At 38.8% G+C, this 19505-nt stretch overlaps 1 protein-coding gene across 11 annotated transcripts in view; it reads right to left on the bottom strand.

The window, feature by feature from the left end:
* The window catches only part of adgrl2a (adhesion G protein-coupled receptor L2a), a 90977-nt gene that overhangs the window by 61693 nt on the left and 9779 nt on the right, over window positions 1–19505 (bottom strand). For all 11 annotated transcript variants that reach the window (XM_060881777.1, XM_060881761.1, XM_060881770.1 and 8 more), the window contains exon 2: window positions 9870–10048. In XM_060881777.1, the coding sequence (XP_060737760.1) occupies window positions 9870–9945 (76 nt within the window). In that variant the 5' untranslated portion in view covers window positions 9946–10048. The remainder of the gene's footprint in view (window positions 1–9869; window positions 10049–19505) is intronic.

Raw genomic sequence — 19505 nt, forward strand, 5'->3', positions numbered from 1 at the left:
AACATCTGTGGAATTTCTGGGTCAAATCTTAGCATGAAGAATTTATTAAGCAGAAAAGTTGAAGTCATCAAATCTTTCTGCATGTTGAACCGCATACTCATGGTTCAGACACAAACACGATGCAGAGAGCAGACCAAACCAATACGTTGCTTGTCTTTTTTCCTTATCATCTGAGCCTGTTATAGACAGGCTTTAAGGCAGAGCGAGAGACAGAGAGAGAGAAAGAGAGAGAGAGAGAGAGAGAGAGAGAGAGAGAGAAGCTGCGTATGGGTAACATCCTGTGAGAAGGCATATAGTCTGATATGCAGACAAGAGGCTGGTGTAGTTCCTGGATTCAAGATTCATTGGTATTCATGGCCACGGTTTGCCCCAGTTCATTTACATCTCTCTCTTCCATAGCAACAGCGGGTGAACTATCAGGAGCATCTTTGATACAGGTGTGTGGACAAAAAAAAAACTCTGTATTTCAATTAGCTTTGGACGGACATTATAAAACATATATATATACCCTGACTTTTATCTTTTTACTGCTGAGGCAGGTTTTGTATTTTTTATTTTTTTTTTATCTGCATGCTGTAGCAACCCCCTTCCCCCCTCCTGTACGCTACGATTTGCTCCCTCGTGTTCCACAGGAGATACGCACGAACCCACAAAGACAAATTACTGTGTACATTACCAGCATAATGGGAACAATGTCTATCTGCATGAGCATCAAAAGAGCCTTATCGGTTTTGACAGAAAGACATTCCAAAGCTCTGTGTAGGATAAAATGATCAATGTAATGCAAATACAACAGCTTGCACAACAACCTGTGTAAACCCAACAAAGTCCTTTTTTTCCAGCTCAAATAATAAAATACGCAAAGAGCAGTGGAATAAAAGCACATATTAAACATCTGAGAGGCACTCGGAGTAAACCAGGAGCCTGTGGGCTCTGTGACCTCAATTGATAGCAGGCACTCATACATGGAAATTAGCCTTTAAGCTTTAATTAAACACAATGTACCACATCAAGGTCATAAATTTGTCTTTTACAACGTTATTGACAACGTGTCATCTCCACTGGCAGATGGTGGCTTTCTCATGCTGTCTCAAATCTGTAAAGCCCAGAGGAAGCGTCTGACTGCTAAAATACAGTGATTATCTGTATAGCTGTGTAATGTAATGAAGCTTCTTGATGATGTTCTAAAAATAGTGGTTCCTGAGACATCCTGGGATTAATAAATGAATGATTATTCAATGACTCCTCATTTGGTTTCTCTTTAACTTACGTGAAGAATCCACCCTGAACGACCTGCATATTAATCTTTATAATGAACATGTGAGCTTCGGTATGTCGAAGTCATCCTAATGCTTCAATTTCACTTTGCTTAAGGCTTTCTCGCTGTAACGCTTTCGCTTTGCTTAGACCGCTTGCTAGCTGAGCCGAGTCCATAACTCGTCGTATAGCAACATGAAAAAATGAAAGTTCCACTGGTTCTAGTTCCACTGGAAGCTTCTTTTTCATTTTGTTTTATGTTGCTATACGACGGGTCCTGAACGTTATCTCTTATGTCTGAGATTGTCTCAAATTAAAAGCAGTGTGACATCAAACTTCTCACAGGAATAACTAAAATACATCAAATTAGCACCAGAATCACTAAACACATCACAAATATTTCAGAGCGGAATTTACCTGTAAAATGTTTCACTTAACGCCATTGTTCTAAAACCACTGACTTGTATGTGTGAATCTACACATTTAAAGAGACATAATTCTTTTCTGATGTAGAGAAGATCTTCTAGTTGCAGAATGACATCACCAGGGTAAGAATGCTGATGATGAATCTACCATTAAACCATTGTATGCTTCTTCAATCAATAAGGAAGAATCTACATATATCATCATATCAAGCATGCTTACAGTGTCCCTCTCTCTCTGTCTCTCTCTCTCCCTCTCTCTCTCGCTCTCTTTCTCTCTCCATCTGCCTCTTCTGTCACTAAGCACAATGTGCCCTTTCGTGTCAATGCCTCGACGACACATTATTCAGACATCACTTTCGCTGACCTCCACCTGGCATTTAAACTCCCGGCCAGGCAAGTGTTTGCTCTGACCGGCGTAGTTGAACAAGCTCAATCATTTAAGCAAGCTTTTGACCCTGCTGAAAAGGTCTTGTGAGGGCTCCGTGTAAAAAATTCAGTTTAATTTAAACTATTAAGGAGATACTTCACCCAAACATGACCTCAGCTTTGGTCTTTTCTCCTCGTATTAGGCTAGTCATTTGTCTGGATTGAAAAATGCATGGCAGATAGGAGCGGCTGCATTTTGCAGCAGGAGTAAAGCACGGCATTGTGTGGTGCTAAAACATTTGTGGGTTTGAGATATTATGCTGTAGCACAGAGTCTTTTTTGGGAACTAAATCTGTTTGACATAAAAATTTTGCTAATGAGTATCTTGCACATTTCTAGTTGTCTGCACATCATCTGTCTAGGATACTTATCTTGTAGGGTGTAGAGCACTGCAAGGTGCTGTCAGGCTGAAATGAGCAAAGGTGCTTTTGTGGCACTGTCATGAAAGACATCTAAAGAGCTCTGAAAACTATGAGAACAATGATGGAGATTTGCATTGGAATAAAAGAATGCGCATGGGCCTTGTGAAGGCAGTTCCGCATGTTTTTCGAGATGTCCGTCAGAACGTGAAGTTATCGAATTTGCTAAGCTGAGGTACAAACCTAATAATTACACCCCAGCGCTGTGGAATACTTCAATCTGATTGGCCAGAAGGTGCCGATAGCGACAGGCGTGAACTTGTCTCAACAATGTTCCACAACATCAAATTTCACTACAGACAGCTAAAAAGCATGATCTGTTGTTTATTAATAAAGAGAAAACAAAAACGTTCTATGAAGATTAAAGCACATGTAATTCTATTGAAAATAATAATCTTTTAAGCGGTAATGACGACCCACCAGCATCTAGGTGTTGATCATTTTCCTGTAATACCACTCCATGCTCTGTTTTATCCCTTACATAAGAAATTACATTCCTATCAAGCAACATTTGTCTGTCCTCCATTAATGACTGACTATTGTGAAGTTTATTGAGTGCACGCTGCCCTGTGGGGTGTAAAACCTCAACCTCTTTTACTGGCATGTCAGAAACACAGCTTTACAATCTCCAGCTCAGAGAGATAAAATGACTCACCAGCACTCAGTCACAGTGTGAGGTCACTGACGCTCTGTGTGATCAGCGACACACTTGGACAATTCTAACCCACAGAAAAAAGAAAGCCGTCTGCTCCCTTACACGACCTGTTAGGGAATGTTAGGAAATGTATCACTGACCGTCTGTTGCTCTGTCCTTCAAGTGTTACAATACATCTGGATAAATATTAGCAACAATCTAGAACCCTTTATTTCTAGAATTGGGAGAACTGGCTTTAAATATGGAAATAATGTACTACTATAACATGGATTACACAATGAATTTACTTAATGAACTCCAGTTCTATACTTCATCCATAAATTCATTCATATAGCCTAAATCATCCAAAGCAAAAGCCTCTTAATTAGTGAGGTGCTGGTAGAGATAATGGATTAGCAGTGGTGGTAGCAAAAGTGGTAGTAGTGGGGATGTGGTGGCCGAGTGGTTAAATTGTTTGACTACCAATCGGAAGGTTGTGAGTTTGAATCCCAGGTCCACCAAGCTGCAACTGCTGGGCCCCTGATTAAGGCCCTTAACTCTCAAACGCTCTGGATGAGGGCTGCTGCCAAATGCCATAAATGTTAATAGTGGTTGTAGTGATAGTTCTAGCCACTATGTTTTTTACTACTAATAATAATTATGCCACAGTGGTAGTGGGAGTGGTGTTAGTAGTAGTAGTGGTCCATACCATAAATTCCGTAAAACGTGATGCTGCATTAATACAGTCTAACAGACATGAATGAGTAGATGAACTCTGAGTGTTCTGATGGACCACGCTGTGTTTACAACCTTGACAATGGTGGACATGTGGCTTATGAAATGTGATGTGCTCTCCTCACACAGAACCTGTATTTATATGATACAGTTATATGCTTTACACTTAGCTTTGCTTGGTTTCATCCCCACATGTCCCCACATTCATGAGTATTTATGACTAGTGTGCACTGTAGTGTATTGCCTTCATGAAGCGCATGCAGTTTAAACTTAAATAATCATTCAATCAGAATCTTCATTCATCCAATTTTTTTGCTCACTGAATAATAGATGCTGGTATGTGCGTCTTGTAGCAGCATACTGAACTTAAATAAATTTAATAACCCAAACACATAATGTGCTATGCCCAGGTTCCCAAGCTACAGTTGCTGTAATTGTTGTTGTAATTATTATTATTTATGTGCTTGTGAATAGGAAGGGATATATGAAAACGTTGATGTTGTGAAAACATTCAGCTGGTCCCTGTAAAGAAAACATTGTGTTTATTTATTTCGATTTTATTTTTATTATTATTATTATTTTTTATTTATATGTTTTCTTAAGCTGCAGCTTTTTAAGAAACTCCACAAAAAGATTTCTTTTTGGTTACTGAGGTTAGGGTTAGACTTCTGTTTTGGCACAGTTTTAATTAACTGCATTAATATTTTTTATCGTTAAATATGTAAAGTGAAAGGTGAATATGTGTGTATTATTATTAACTATTCATTTTTATTTTTTTTCTATTTATTATCATGGTTTTTTTTTTTAACAGCATTATACTCTTAACTGCCAAAATCGATTGTGGAAGCTTGATTGTAAAAATAAAATACTTCAATAGTAGAAATAAACTTCTAGTCACAGGCTTCACAGAATCACATGAAAACAATAAAGACGCTGATGTGACCCTAATGTTGCAGTTCCTGATCACTTTAAAATTCCACGATATTAATGCAGCAAACAGGAACCTGGCTCTACTTACCCTCTGACCCTCTAATACACAGTCTGTTTTTCTCACAGCACCCTAATCACCTCAAAAAAACAACATTCATATTCTTCCTAGAACCTGGTTTATAAACGGCTCACATCTGGGTCTCTCACTTGTTCCCCAAAAACTCTCACAAATGCTGGAAAGCACAATGAGATCTTTCTTTTCTTCTTTTTGTACGTTGCTGTATGTTGGGTCTTCAAAATGAATCTGAGATGAAATGATTTCAAACAAAAGCAAAAAACAAAAGAGAAATGAGGATCCTTATCATGGTGAATACACAGTACATGCTTTATAAGCAGTTCGATGCCACACTGTCTACCAACAAGGCCTTTTATGGCCGCATTACAGTCGGCCCACATGGTGTGTGAAAAAGTAAAACAAAACAATAAAGGTTTCATGGCCCACTTCTGATGGGATCTTATCCACAGAATAAAAAAAAAAGGCGATAAAACAAATCATCATCTTCCTAGACTTTGTGACTATGTGATTTTCCCTATCTCACACTGTGATACTGATCATTTGGGGATATGCCTAGACAAGACAAAGGCTGTAAGAGAAAACAGCCAGGGGAGATAAGAAGCATGTGGGTATATGACTAAAACGGTAACCAGGACCAGGAGTCTCTTCACTGTAATATACTCAAATTAAATTCCCTCCAATGGTTGATTTAATCCCTTTCTTAAAGTCTGGTCTGTTGTTAACATGTCATGACATGCAAAAGAAACCTTATATGCTAATTGTAAAGAATAATCCTGTTTAAACAGAGTTTTATTGCTAAACTGTGGATGGTACACCGATATCAACAATACATTTTGACCAGAGAACACTGTAACTCGGCTGAATAACACAAATTACGGTTTGATGAGACTTTAGACTTTCATTTAAAGCGAACACGGCAAACTCTGTGCTTTTGTACGGATTGGTATAGTGTCACTCGGTACTAGGGTACAATGGGACTGACTGGGCAGAGGCTAATATGAATTAAGAATCAACTAAATGGACCCGATTACAGTAGTACAAATACATGGAGAATCTGTAGCTAACTTTTCAGACAGAACTGTTTACCTTGACACTATTTCCATTGAACTGGCACTGGAATGATTTCTTATGGTGGATGTTAAAATACCTCAGCAAAGAACCGCAGAATGCGGAAGGATTTTCATGCCATTCATTGTCTGATTTTATTTTAACTAATAATCTTTTTATTAAAATTTTTTCAGATATAATTTCAGTTTTAAACTGGATTTTTTTTTTATGTATATGTTGTAATATGTATTTGTTGCAGTATTTGTTTTTTAATCTGCTCCTCAGAGACACAGGCATGAATACACGCTGTACACTGAGTGTAAGATTATCATTATGAGCAAAACTAATTCACATCACTATGTCGAGGTTCTGTTCGATTGCGGTTTCTGTTTTAACTTAAATTTATTGGTGTTTTTTCTGTACTTTTCAGTAACTAGATTCTGGCTGGGGTCCAGAATCCATTTCCAGGTCTTCAGGTTTTTACTAAAGCAAGACAAGACAAATTGCTTTAACATGTTCATTAAGAAGGAGAAGAAGAACTGCTTAGGGTTCATCAGTACACCTGGCTTTCAGTTGTTGTTTTTTTCATGCTTCTGCTGCTCTTCTCCTTTATTTTAAGTTTCTGATTTAACTATGTAGGTTACATAAATGTCAAATTAACCACTGTTGGAACAGAGAATGTTCACATGGGACATTAGCTACTTGTCTAACTCTTACTGACTGGCAATAATAAGGGACAACCCAGTTACAGTACATGTGTGGAAGCCTCAGAGGCATTGGCTTTTAAGTGCCACACAATTAAATATCAAACTAACTTCGCTCAATCACGTGAGGCAAAAACACCTGTTCCTGCCATACACTGACCAAAAAAATTAAACGTGTAGCCTAATCTATTTAGGAGGTGTTTGTATGATAATATAATAATAAGCTACTGCATAATTAAGTGTTTTCAAAAAAAAAAAAAAAAGTTTAGCATTCTGATCCTGTTCCTCGCTAATCAGCGAAGTCTTGTCATTTTGTGGCCCGTCTTCGCCGGCTGCCTCCAGCACTTTTCATAACAAAGTCACACCCGTGCATACATTACCCCATACTCGGAATACTTTGAATCGCCTTTAATGCAAATGACAACAAAATCTTTCATTTCAAAAAGTGTCAAGTCTATGTTTAATCATGTAACACACAGCGCTATCCGCTGCTGGACAAGCTGCCAAGAGACCATAAACGACAAATTACTCTTGGCTAGGTTGTAAGAGTTCCAGCCAGTTTACATTTATACCCATTTGTTTCTATAACCATAAACCTGTTTGCCAAAGCTTTCCAGTTCTGACTGCAAGTCCTATTCAGCACAAACTGAAAATAGACAAACCATTAATACAGGCCGAATCGATCCTGGGTATCATCATAGCCTCTTGGGGGATACGATCACAGACATTCCAAGTTATAAGTAGCAAGTGTTGGGTCTTGCTTTTTGTTTTTTTTTTTGCATGCCAAACACAAACCGAAAGCTAGACATGATGGACCTTAATCCATTAAATCCTTCCAGCCCCACCCTTAACGGTAAATCCTACTGAGGTGTTGTGCTGGGTGGGGGACACAGACGCAGTCGCACCTTGCCGAGGCCAGCTCTCTGTCCCATTGTCCTCTTATCAGCTTTATCAAGGAGGAGAGACTGTTGATGAAAGACCTCGGCTACATCGAGAACTGATGGCATATTGACCCAGCGGCAGCTTAGCACTATAGGAAGGCAGATCCCAGGGCCTGATACAAAATCCCTCTGTCACATGAAGGGGAAAGCAGAATAAAAATCTAAGAGGAAAGAGAGAAGACTCACAGAGGCTGTTTACTGTGAAGGACAGAACAAAAGGACTGCACTCAGTGTCTGTTTTAATAAAAGTGTGTTTACAACTAACTCGAACTAATGAGCAGAGGGAGCAGGACTCCAGACTGTTCGCCTCAACTTCATTAAGGCCTTTAAGTCGCCCAGATTAAATTTATGCTCATTGGTCTTAGAAAGAAAATTTCCCAGAAACACTGGAACACGGAGCTTTTTTACAAGTTGAAATACTTAATTTGTGCATAGACTAAATTTTACGGTATGCCAGAGGTACAAGGCTTTTAAAGTTGTAAGCTTGTGTACGCACATTCGGTTTTACAGAATGGTTTGTTTTCACAGTCAGGCCTAAATTGCAACCTGACTCCCACAAGTAATACAGCATGGCCTGTAACAAATCTGCTAAATATGCAGTGGGAAGCAGGGATGGATGGTGAAAAATCTACTCTTTTTTATTTTGTCTCGTGTTTTGAGTCTCCAGTGGGAATATTCCCATGTTACATACAAAACCCATGGGAATGACAAAAGCACATGACATGGTGACACTGTATTTGGCAGCGTGCTAGCCCCCCTCCTCATCTTTTCATATTTGCCTGCCACCTGAGGAGATACAGGCACAGCCCTGTCAATCCCGACACTGACACCGAGCCCAGAAAGACCTCCTCTAATTCCGTCTGCGCTATACGAAATTCCAGCACGGAGAGCAGGCGAAGAGCAGGAGCGAGAACAAGGACAGAGACAGAGGGATAGAGGGATGCGACATGTATGCTATCTGACATGTTCTACCGTTAATCACCACGTATTCTTTCACTACAAGACAAAGACAGACACTTCACCTGGAAATGATTCATATCTCTCCTGTACAGATGATCAGAAACACTGGTTTGCAAACCGAATTCGCCTTTATGTTTGGCAAAGATGAATTATTAACGTGAAATTATATTTAAATACACACCTATCATTGGTTGTTAAGATTGAATAATTATGACTGTCCTAAGCCTGTCATATAAAACACTTAAATAATTCATGGCTGTAAAACCTGTCACTGGACCAGCAGTGCTTCCAAACCAGTGCTGTAAAGGCAGGACTCTGAGTTATGCCATAAACAACCATTTATCTGTTAAAAAACACTGTGCTGATTTTACATCTTTCACTAAAAAAAAGGAAAGACAGACAATGAAAATCTAAACACCTTAAAAGAGTTATAAATCATTAACTGTCATGATTAGCCAATATACACTATATACAGTCAAAAAGTGTATTTGGTGTGAGTCAGGATGCTGAAACAAGGTGAAAATCATTGCTTTAAAAAAAAAAATAATATATACATATATATATATATATATATATATATATATATATATATATATATATATATATATATATATAGGAATACAAATAAATTTCATCCAAGTGTACAGACAGCAGTCAGCTCTGGAAAATTAAATAAGAAAGATGAGATGCAAAGTTTCTCCGGATATGCTAGGGAGGGGAAAAACCCTGAAGCAATTCATCTTTCAAATCTTCTGCAAAATACAAAAAAGTAAAAAAACAAAAACAACAAAAAAAAATAAAATAATAAATAATAATAATAATAATAATAAAAAAAAACAACTTGCAGCCATTTATGGCTATGGCAGTAACCCATTTAATTCAATTATAAAATGCATTAAAAAGATATTACAGCCAGGGCGGAGTGTAATGAAGCATGTTTACTCGGGGATAGTGTTTATAATGAACAGTTGTAGAGCTTAGCCCTTTAGTTAGAACAGGACATGTGAACGAATACAGAAAAACGAGTTATCTCAAACAAGATAGAGCGGTGGAAAATATCTCCCTTTTAATTTCATTCAGAGTAAAAAGCAACATTTGCTCAATGATTATGAACTTCTATTCATAAACATCGGGATTTCTAAACTTTCACAAAGTCCCCTGACATTTTAATGTTGTACATTCTAAATGTTCTACATCCTGATTGAAATATAAGCCTCTGACTAAAATATCATCCTCGTATATAAAGATAGTGTCGCTTTCACTCAGATAACTTTTGCCCAAATAGTGTGTGTGATACAGTGATGGAAGAGCTTACCTTCAGTGCACTGTAGTGCAGCCAAAGTGAACATCAGGCAAAGAAGGCTTGGGAGACTCCACACTGAGCAGGTCATTGTGCTCGGCTTGGGTGCTCGCCTCGTGCTTGCTCGAAAGTCGCCGGAGTCACAACAGCGTGTGAGAATTCCCCCCAAAGACGCTCATCTTCAGGATCTGCACCTGACAGGCATAACAATGTAGAAAAAAACATTTCAGGGCTTCTGAGAACACACAGACAGACAGACACACACACACACACACGCACATCTCTACCATTTTGATGTCATGCTAAATTAAAATAAAATTTACAAAATGTGGAAACCCCTCTAATATGTGCTAAGGTAGAGATGCACCTTCACCAGCAAATCAAGCACATTCCTCTTCCCTCTATCTATCCATCCATACCATCCCACGTGCCTGCATGCTGTCCTGCCACCATTCACAGAAAAGGGTAATAAGATCTAAGACGTGTTTGGCGAAACCGACTCGTAAGAGTTAAGCCCAGACTGCTCAGTATTGTATCCGTCTTTTCTTAACTGTTTTCGTCTGCATGTTTATGGCACCTCCTGCGTGCCTCGGTGCTCACCCCCACATGGGAGCCCAGTCACTCCAGTAACAAGTCACTTAGGAGCCCATTAAAAGCCTGTGTACACCCCTCACACACTCTAGAGCATGTACCTCTGCATAGACGACTCGAATTATTTATTCACGCTGGCGGAAAAAAAAGATACCCTCCTGTGTTTAGTCGTGATATATATATATATATATATATATATAGACAAGAATGACTATAGTTTCCTTCAGGCCTCTCAGCGCCGACTTGAACAGGATATTCCACAGTATACTAAAAGACACTGAAAGCACTGAACAGTTGTGCAGCAGGTTGCAAGCAAAGAAAATAAATATATCACCCAGGAGGGCTGATCCCATAAACAGGCAGATGGGTGTTGGGGTAAATCGACGACAACAGCCCGCTACTTTCATATCTTTGTGTCATGCTGAGAGTGGTTAACATGCTGATCAGTCTGAGACACCGAAGGCGCACACTAAGGCGGTCTGTCTGACTCCCCGCTCTTCTCATTAAACACACTCAAGTCTCTCTTCTCAGCTGGAGGCCTTATCTTGCTAAGCTGTGGTGAAGACCGCCGATCAACACCTGTTAAGTGCTTCACACAATCGGTGGTGATCGAACCCCAGCCGGAGCGTCACGGGGAGTCCTGCTGTTGCCATTTGCATACGTTTTGTCGTATCGCACCAAATTACACCGCGTTCGTGTACAGCGCTTATTGTGCTTTGAAGCTCGACGCTGGGGCATTCTTATACAAATTTTCCAATGAGAATTTATGTGTCTGATACAAAATGACAGCTTGCACCATGTTGTGTTGACTACGTATGAAACTAACGTAAACAGATGTTTAAATGCTTTGAAAGATGGAAAGCCAGAGGGGCACCAACCCAGAGGCTGTAGACAGCTGTGCACACCATGCAGCTGTGCTTTAAAAAAAAAAAAAAAAAAAAAAACATTTAAAAAAGAGGAGGGAATTTCAAAAGACCATTTGTTGCTCCTGTACACAAGACTGGAACGAAGGGCGGTATTAAAATTGAAGCTGAATGGACAGTTTGAAATGCTAATGCTTAAATGGGGAAACAAGGAAAAGATGTGAAAGAATGTAGCATTCTTTTCACCAATACCTCCTTGTTGTCTCTCTCAGGCAAGCATGGGCCACCAGAGAATAAAGAAGGGGGCGGGCCATTCAGGGCAATGAGGCCTGCCATAATGGATTGGAGACATGAGTGTGAGGAGGGGCACGGGGCGAAGGTGGGAGATGTTACAATACAAGATTGACAGCTTGCAAGTCTTGCTTGACCTCTGAATTAACTTCCAAGCTTTCAATAAGCTTAAAGAATGAGTCATGATGCTGATTGTCCAACAATATGACAAGTCTATTAAAAAATATGGCAGATCTTAAGAAATAAATGTAGATTAATGATGCTCAGCATAATCTTTAATCTGAAGAAGTTATATTTGCCATGCGTATATTTGCCATACGTAACAGAGCATTGTCCTCTTCATTAAAGCTAAACGTGGGGGCAGCAGAAGTCGTTTTTTTTCTCTGGTGGTGAGGGTCAGTGATCAGATGACATTAGTGTCCCACTGAGCCAGATATCGGAGAGGAAAATCAATCAATGACCCCGCACAGGCCAGCTGATGTAGCTCAACACATGGTGCTATGGCTATCACTCTGTCTGACCGCTGCTGCACCGGAGACGCTCAATTAGCAAAAAATAGATAGGGTGAACTTTAAAACATAAATAAATACCATTCATCTGAGGAAATAAGAAAATGTTTGCTATTTACTTGGAACATGCCAACAGTGTTTGTGTATCTCAAATCATACCAAAAAAATACACCTGCTTGAATCGAACAGACTAATTCATCTTCAGATATATATATATATATATATCAATTTTACTGCCCAGTTCATTGATCGAATGCAGCAATTCCTGCTGGTTGAAATGTAATGGGACAGAATAAAACCCTTAACGTCCTGATGGATGTCAACCATTAAGTCATCTGCAGTATATAATAAAAGTGTGTGAGGGCTGTTTTTTAACCTGGTGTTTGCAGTTCGGAGCATATTAGTGTTGCACCATAACTTACATAGCTACAAAAATGACACCAATGACTTGTTCCTTTTCACAAACCGAAATGCACACTTATTAGAACAATTAATCTGGGTTTTTTTTCTGAGAGAAAAAAAAATTCTACTTTCTGGGTACATCATTGAATAAAGTGAATATTCAGTGTTCTTAAGAATACAGTGTACAGTGTAAGATCAGCTAAAATGTCTAGGAGACCTTCCTTATTTTGATAAACCTTTCTATTTTTGAGATAGAAATGACATGCAAAGCCTAATAATCACCTGAGTAACTCAGGGGGAATCCTATTAAAACGCCTATGTACCCGTACCTGTTTCTCTCTGGGGATTATCACGGACGTGATATGGGAAGGTAACTAAGTTTTAACGCTGCCTTGACATATTGTTAGCAGTAATTTTGATGTTTTAGTGGACGAGAAGTGGATTATCTCCAAATGAAATTTGGAAATGTCATTTCCATTAACTGATAGCGTCACATTCCTCCTTTCAGGTTGCAGACGATAAGGAGGTTCCTGCCACAGCCATTTAACGGTGGCTTTACTGAGCACTTCTCGGCTATGGCGTTAATGGGCTGACATTAATACGGCTAGATAAATAAGAAGGATCGAGGGGAAAAAAATTCAGAGGACCACCATTATATAGGTATCTGGTGCTGATAGCGCCTGTCAATCGGCATAAAAGGAGTCCTTGACGCTCTATATTTCTCCTTCAGTTGGAGCTGATAGCCAGAAATATATATTTACACAGGAAGTGACTTCCTTCCTTTGTATCGCTTTTGTAACACAATCAAAGAGCAAGCAAACCTCAAGACGCCTGAAGACGTCATAAAAAATATCATAAATCTGCACCTTTCCAATGCTCTTCAACTCAATTTCCACAAAATACACCAATGTTGAATTTAGTCACAAGCAATGAAAAGACTGACGCTGTCAAAACAACACAACGGTTGGAAATGTGTGTGTGTGTGTGTGTCCTCAGACTCCTGTCGTTTGGTGTTCATCTGTCCTGATACGTTTGTGCTACCCCTCCAGTGTCACGCTTCACTGGCCGCCCTCTTTACACGTCTATTTTGTCTCGTTCTTCCTCAGACACTGAGCTAAAAAGTTCTTTAAATTATTCATACACACATAACTGTCTGAATGCACCAACACTCTAACACACACACACCTGGCTGTGCGCATGTGTGCTAAACACATACAAGGTACACATATTAACCGAGCGATATACGTGTACTGTAAAATGAATTGCTCCAGTGGGCAGACATGTAATGCTTCTCTCAATGCCACAGACAAGCAGCTGGATGAGAGAAAAGCCTTCTCTGTCCCACTATTAAGCATCAGATCATCAATTATTCACACATCATCGTAAGGCATTATTCAACAGCATGATTAATTTTTTAAGACAGCAGGAGGCAACACAAAACATAAAAAAGTGGAGCTTTTACAATGTGTTGAAGAGATGACATTTTGGTCAGAGGTGAGAAAAAAATAAAATAAAAAAAACGAAGCAAAAAAAGAAAAGGGGGAAAAACAAGAAGGCTGTTGGCTGTTTAGGGAAACAGTGAATGATGTGTAAACCCCAGACAGGACATTAAAGTAGTAAGTGATATCCGTAGTGCAAATCCTCGACACCCTGTGCTGAATGCAGATTTTTCGGCTGAGATTTTTCTTTTTTCTTCACCATGTGAACAAAGAAGCGGTGATGTCTTGCTATGAGATGGAGAGCAAGCAATAGACAGCAAATCATTTGAAAATCTGCAGACAAAGACGGAGGGTGCAGTGTGCTCCCTGAGAGAAATCAGTTGTCAGGTCTAAATCTCTCCTGACAACACAACCAGCAGTTAATGCCGTTTGCTAAATCTGACCGTATCGTATTGACCTTTTTCAAAGGCTCCTGCAAAACTCAGAGCCCATTAACTCCCGGGTTCAATCTCAGGCCTGCTTCTGTATGCTAAGAAAACACAGCTACCGAAATGGTCCGATGGGTCTAAAATGCTGGTAAATTAAAGTTAACATTGTTATTACTCAGAAGTCGAACCAGTGCATGAACGTGTCAGGAAACGAGTGCTCGGTAGTTCTGGATGTTAACAGGGAGATGGATATGTTAAAAACTCAGATGGGCTTGTTGTTGGGGGTCGGGAGGTCAGAGAGGGGGATTGGTTTCTTTCACCACAGACCACACATCCTGTACTGTTTATCATCACAATGATGCCTAACAATGACGTGAAAACCTCAGGCTTCCAACCGACTGGAAAAAATGTGCAATTCATACGGCAACAATTCGATATTTTTGTGGAAACCGAATCTCCTTCAACACGACACCCTTCTATCTGATTTAGTGTCCTTCGATCGATATGTGTATGATGCAGACAAGCACTAGAAAAAAAAAAAAAAAATCAGTTAAATTAAATTAGATTATTTACATATCAGTCCCTTGTCCTTTTATTCTATAATCCTCCAATTTCTCTGATATCAAGGTTTCTCCGATGTGTCGTCAAGTCAAGTCGAGAAGCTTTTATTGTCATATCAACCATATATAGCGGACAGGGTGAAATGAATCAACGCTTCTCCAGGACCAGGGTGCTACATAAAAAAAGGTGTCTAGTGCAGGTCGTGGTGTATCACGCAGGCTTGCAAACAATTTCCTTCTAGTGCTGTGATAAAATACTCATTCGATGATAATTTCCCCAAATAAATATTTTTATAGAAATATTTCAGATAAATTAACATTATTTTACTAAATAGAATTATATAGATAATAGATTCAGTGCGTAAGAAGAAAAGTTGAAGAGAGAGGGAAAAAATCTGTAAACATTTTGGAATTTCACAATTTAAAACGAATAATAAAATAAAGTAAAGTGAATTTTTGCATAATTCATCACACCATATCAGCTAGTCCTACTCCACCCCTAAATGTGAATGTGAGATTTTTAAGCTCTGTTTTAGTTGTTTGTGTTGTAACAAACGTCTCACGCTGGAAAGATTATTAGTGCTTTTGCTATAGAGCGATTTCGACCACTTTAAATATCATTCACCCGCTCGTGTCCTAAAAATCCTAAATCCTCCTTCATGTCTTCTGGCTGCTGTGCTTCCCGTGTACCTACACTCTCTCTCTCTCTCTCTCTCTCTTTTTGTCTCTCTCTCTCTCTCTTTTTGTCTCTCTCTCTCTCACACACACACACAATAAAAAAGGTAGAAAAATAACCTTAGTAGTAGCATTCTCCATTGCTGGAATGGATCTTATATTTTGTACCTTTTTAGATAGCTTTATCCTGGGAACCGGAATACAGTGTAGTTTCACATATCAAATAGTTTTACAGCAAAAGAATTAACTCTGAAGCTTTAAAGTTGTATTATGCACATTTTGATTTGCTACAGATACAGAAGGTGTATTCTTGAGCACACTAACCCAGCAACAAAGGATGGTACAGTTGTTCTGAGAGTGTTTATCATTCACCACAGCTGAATGGTGGCCACTTGTGTAATTTTCTTTAAATGAAATCCAGTCTCATCACTCGCAGACAAACACAAACTCGTTCACCTTCGAGGAACGATTATAAGTGCTGAGGCATGAGCGGGTCTTAACTGTGCTCCAAGGCTCTAAACTCAGTCTTTAGGCAACAATGCCACGCAGAGAGCTTTTAAGACCGAGACTTCAGTACAGCTAAAGAAAGTGGGTTAGAGGAGCAGGCAGTGAGATAGCCCACTCAGACTTTCAGAGGAGATCCAGTTTCATTGTGTATGGTGATCTCTCTCTCCGAGGTCTTTAGGATGGGGACGGGGGAGCAGGAGCCGGAGCAGCATTTCTCCCTGGATCGTTAGCTTCATTAACATGTGTTAACCAACGCTGCCATCGGTGTAATTGAGATGCAAACGGTCCCACGCTGGATTTGTGTATGAGCTGACCCAGCCTAGATTTGCTGCTAACTGTTAGAGAGAAGGGATGGCAATTCATCGCTTCACAGCATGCAATCTTCCGAAATACTACACTGCACTGCTGCTTCTTTGTAGGCTAAAAATACAACTTCACAAGAAGTACGTCACAAACTGAAGCCATGAAATGAGGCAGAAGTATAAAAGACAAAAAAAGGTTCGCTCCAATAATATAATATAATATAATATAATATAATATAATATAATATAATATAATATAATATAATATAATATAATATGCAGTTTGTAATTCTGTCATTTGATTAGTTTGGAATTAAAAACAATTTCCCTAAATGCAACTGATATCATTCAGATGTCACTGTAGTGCAGTAACATTTATTACTCTACAGATTCTGTTACACAATCACCACACAAGTAACATGCGTTACTCCCCGACATCTGTTAATACAAAAAAGTGGAGAAATCTGACTGCTTTGAGAAATGGAGTCGCACAAGTGACCTGCATTCCAGGGTAATGACCTCCATTCAACAGCCCATCAGTCTAGCCAGGAATTAAAGCAGGAGGGCTGCTGAGGAATCGCTCAGAATGGAAATGGATTCCGCTCGCAACACTAACATCCTTTACCACAACAAGTGGGCCGCAGACACAATAATCACTCATCACACCCTTCGCATTTCTCTTCCATCTGCCACTTGGAGTGACTCTGGCTGTATAATCATGACATTTTTATTTTGATTTTTTTTTTAATTCAATGCAATTAAGCAAAGACTGAGTATCATGTACATGCAGGGGATAAACCTATCAGTGTCTGAATATTCGAAATTCAGGTTATATTTTTACATTTAGATCCATGAGCTATTCCTGTTAAAATGCTGTGAATTCTACAAGCGTATACAAATGGATGACAGATGAAGGGGGACGAAAAAGAACAACAACAATAAAAAAAAAAAAACTCCTTGTGTCTAACACAGAGTCTACATGTCAACAAAATGGATCCAAATCCGTATTCCTTCAGATGGTGTTTTGATGATGTTGCTGTCTAATATGTGGCTCCAAATTCTCACACACATGTTCAGCTGGGTTGAGATCGGGTGACTATGAAGGCCTTAGCATATTACGTACATCATTTTCATGCCAATGATCCGTTCAGTGAGCTCTCATATCATGTAGATGGGGGAAATTTTCTTCTGGAAAGAAACCACCGCCATCAAAAAAAACAAAAAAAAAAAACGCTTCTTTATGGTCAGAATAATTTCTTGTTGATTTGCAGTGACATTTTCCTTTAAGGGAACAAATGAACCAAATTGATGCCAAATGCCCAAGTAGAACAAAAAGATAGTTACCATTTCAACATCCAAATAGGATAACCAAAGATTTCCTAATCAGTTTGCTGGACTGTGTTATGAAGCATTACTTGATTTAGACTAAAAACACATTTGAATGAAAAGGTGAAGCACGTCATGACAGAGCCAACATATTACCAACACATCTGGAGAAGAGCCACTCTTTCCACTACACATCACAACTGGCTTCATGAAAATGTTTATTGAAGTTTTTTTTTGTTGTTTTTTTTGTTTTTTTTACGTGTGTGCAATATATATTTTTTAATTTATCATTTGTTTGAGAGAATGTGAGAAAAAAAGTGAGGTGTCCCTGGTTGAATCACAGCTTTATCCAGCAGCTATTTTTATTGTCATAAATTTACAATAGAAGTCAATAATGACAAAAAGACTCAACATGTTGGAGGTGAAAGCGGTCTCAAATGAATGATTGTAAAAAAGTGACATTTTTTCTGTGAAGCATGTGCCTGAATGGAGGTATAGAGGAGGCCAGAGGAGTAGCTATAAACTTTGGAATCAACATTGTGTTCTTGGCAAACACTATGCTGTTTAATTCTCTCGCCATATTTAATGTATATTTTCAATGGAGCTTGTGTGTGAACTCTGCGGGTCCTGCTTTCGCTTCACGTCTGCGTTGATCCCAAAAAGAATTGATTCACAGAAAGAAAATTAAAAGTCATCTCCAAAACTTGGGAGTCAGTTCCATGCACTGAAAATCTTTCACCTCATGCGCAAAAAAAATATTAGCATTAGCGTGCTACAGTATGCCCAAGACTCAGCAAATACTTATTCTTCTTTTATTTTGAATTTGTCTTGTCTGAAGTGTAAAAAGCAAGGCTTGAAATGGAGAAAAGACAGACAGTTAAAAGTGTGTGGAACTGAAAGGGAACTGTTCAGAATAACATCATGTTAAGATAGTCTGTGTGTTTTATTTGGTTGTAATAAGCTCTTGATAATATTCAAGCTGTGGCAGATGATCTAATAAATCTCAGTAATGATGTACTGCAGTTAGTGAGCTGTTATTTAATTAGGCCTAGGTAACAGTTCTGTAGTAGTATTAGTTGAATTAAATTAAGTGGATTTTAAAATAATCACATTATCAATTAATTAATAATAATAAAAAAAAACACCTCTGGATTAATCAATTATCCAAATAGATCCAATTATCCAAATAAGTGTTATTTGAAGCTCTACTGCATGTGTAGATAAATTACTGATGCGGGTTATTCCTAAAAGTTTTTCTTAGCTAATGAAGTGTATAGTTATTCCAGTTTTGTGTAATTATGACAGAACTGTGTGGTGTGGCATTTAGAAGGAGGGAATGCCTACTTCTTTGTTTGTCCAAGGCTAAAATCTAAGGCATACATGAATGTTACTGAGGACAAGAAGCCATTTTGGAGCAGCAGAATGCATTAAGCTCTGGCAATACAAGATTATCCAATTCTAAGACTAATATGGGTTTAGCTAAGGTAATTGCTTAGATGGAGCCATCTCGAGAAAAAGAAAAGAAAAAAATAAAACGACACCACTCAGTAGCATGTCCGATTGTAAAAACAAACATTCAACATCATCTTGCAAAAACACAGACGAGAAGAATCCCAGGTTGACTGTATTTCCTGGGCACAATGTCAAATTTTATTAGGTTCTGTAAATAATTATAAAGTACATGCCACATACACGCGCAGTTTGGGTACAAAGCAGTGTTTCTCTCAGATGCTATCGAGCGTGTTTCCATCTCTCCCT

This window comes from Tachysurus vachellii, chromosome 1 (assembly GCF_030014155.1).
Source record: "Tachysurus vachellii isolate PV-2020 chromosome 1, HZAU_Pvac_v1, whole genome shotgun sequence".
In the NCBI taxonomy this organism is placed as follows: domain Eukaryota; kingdom Metazoa; phylum Chordata; class Actinopteri; order Siluriformes; family Bagridae; genus Tachysurus; species Tachysurus vachellii.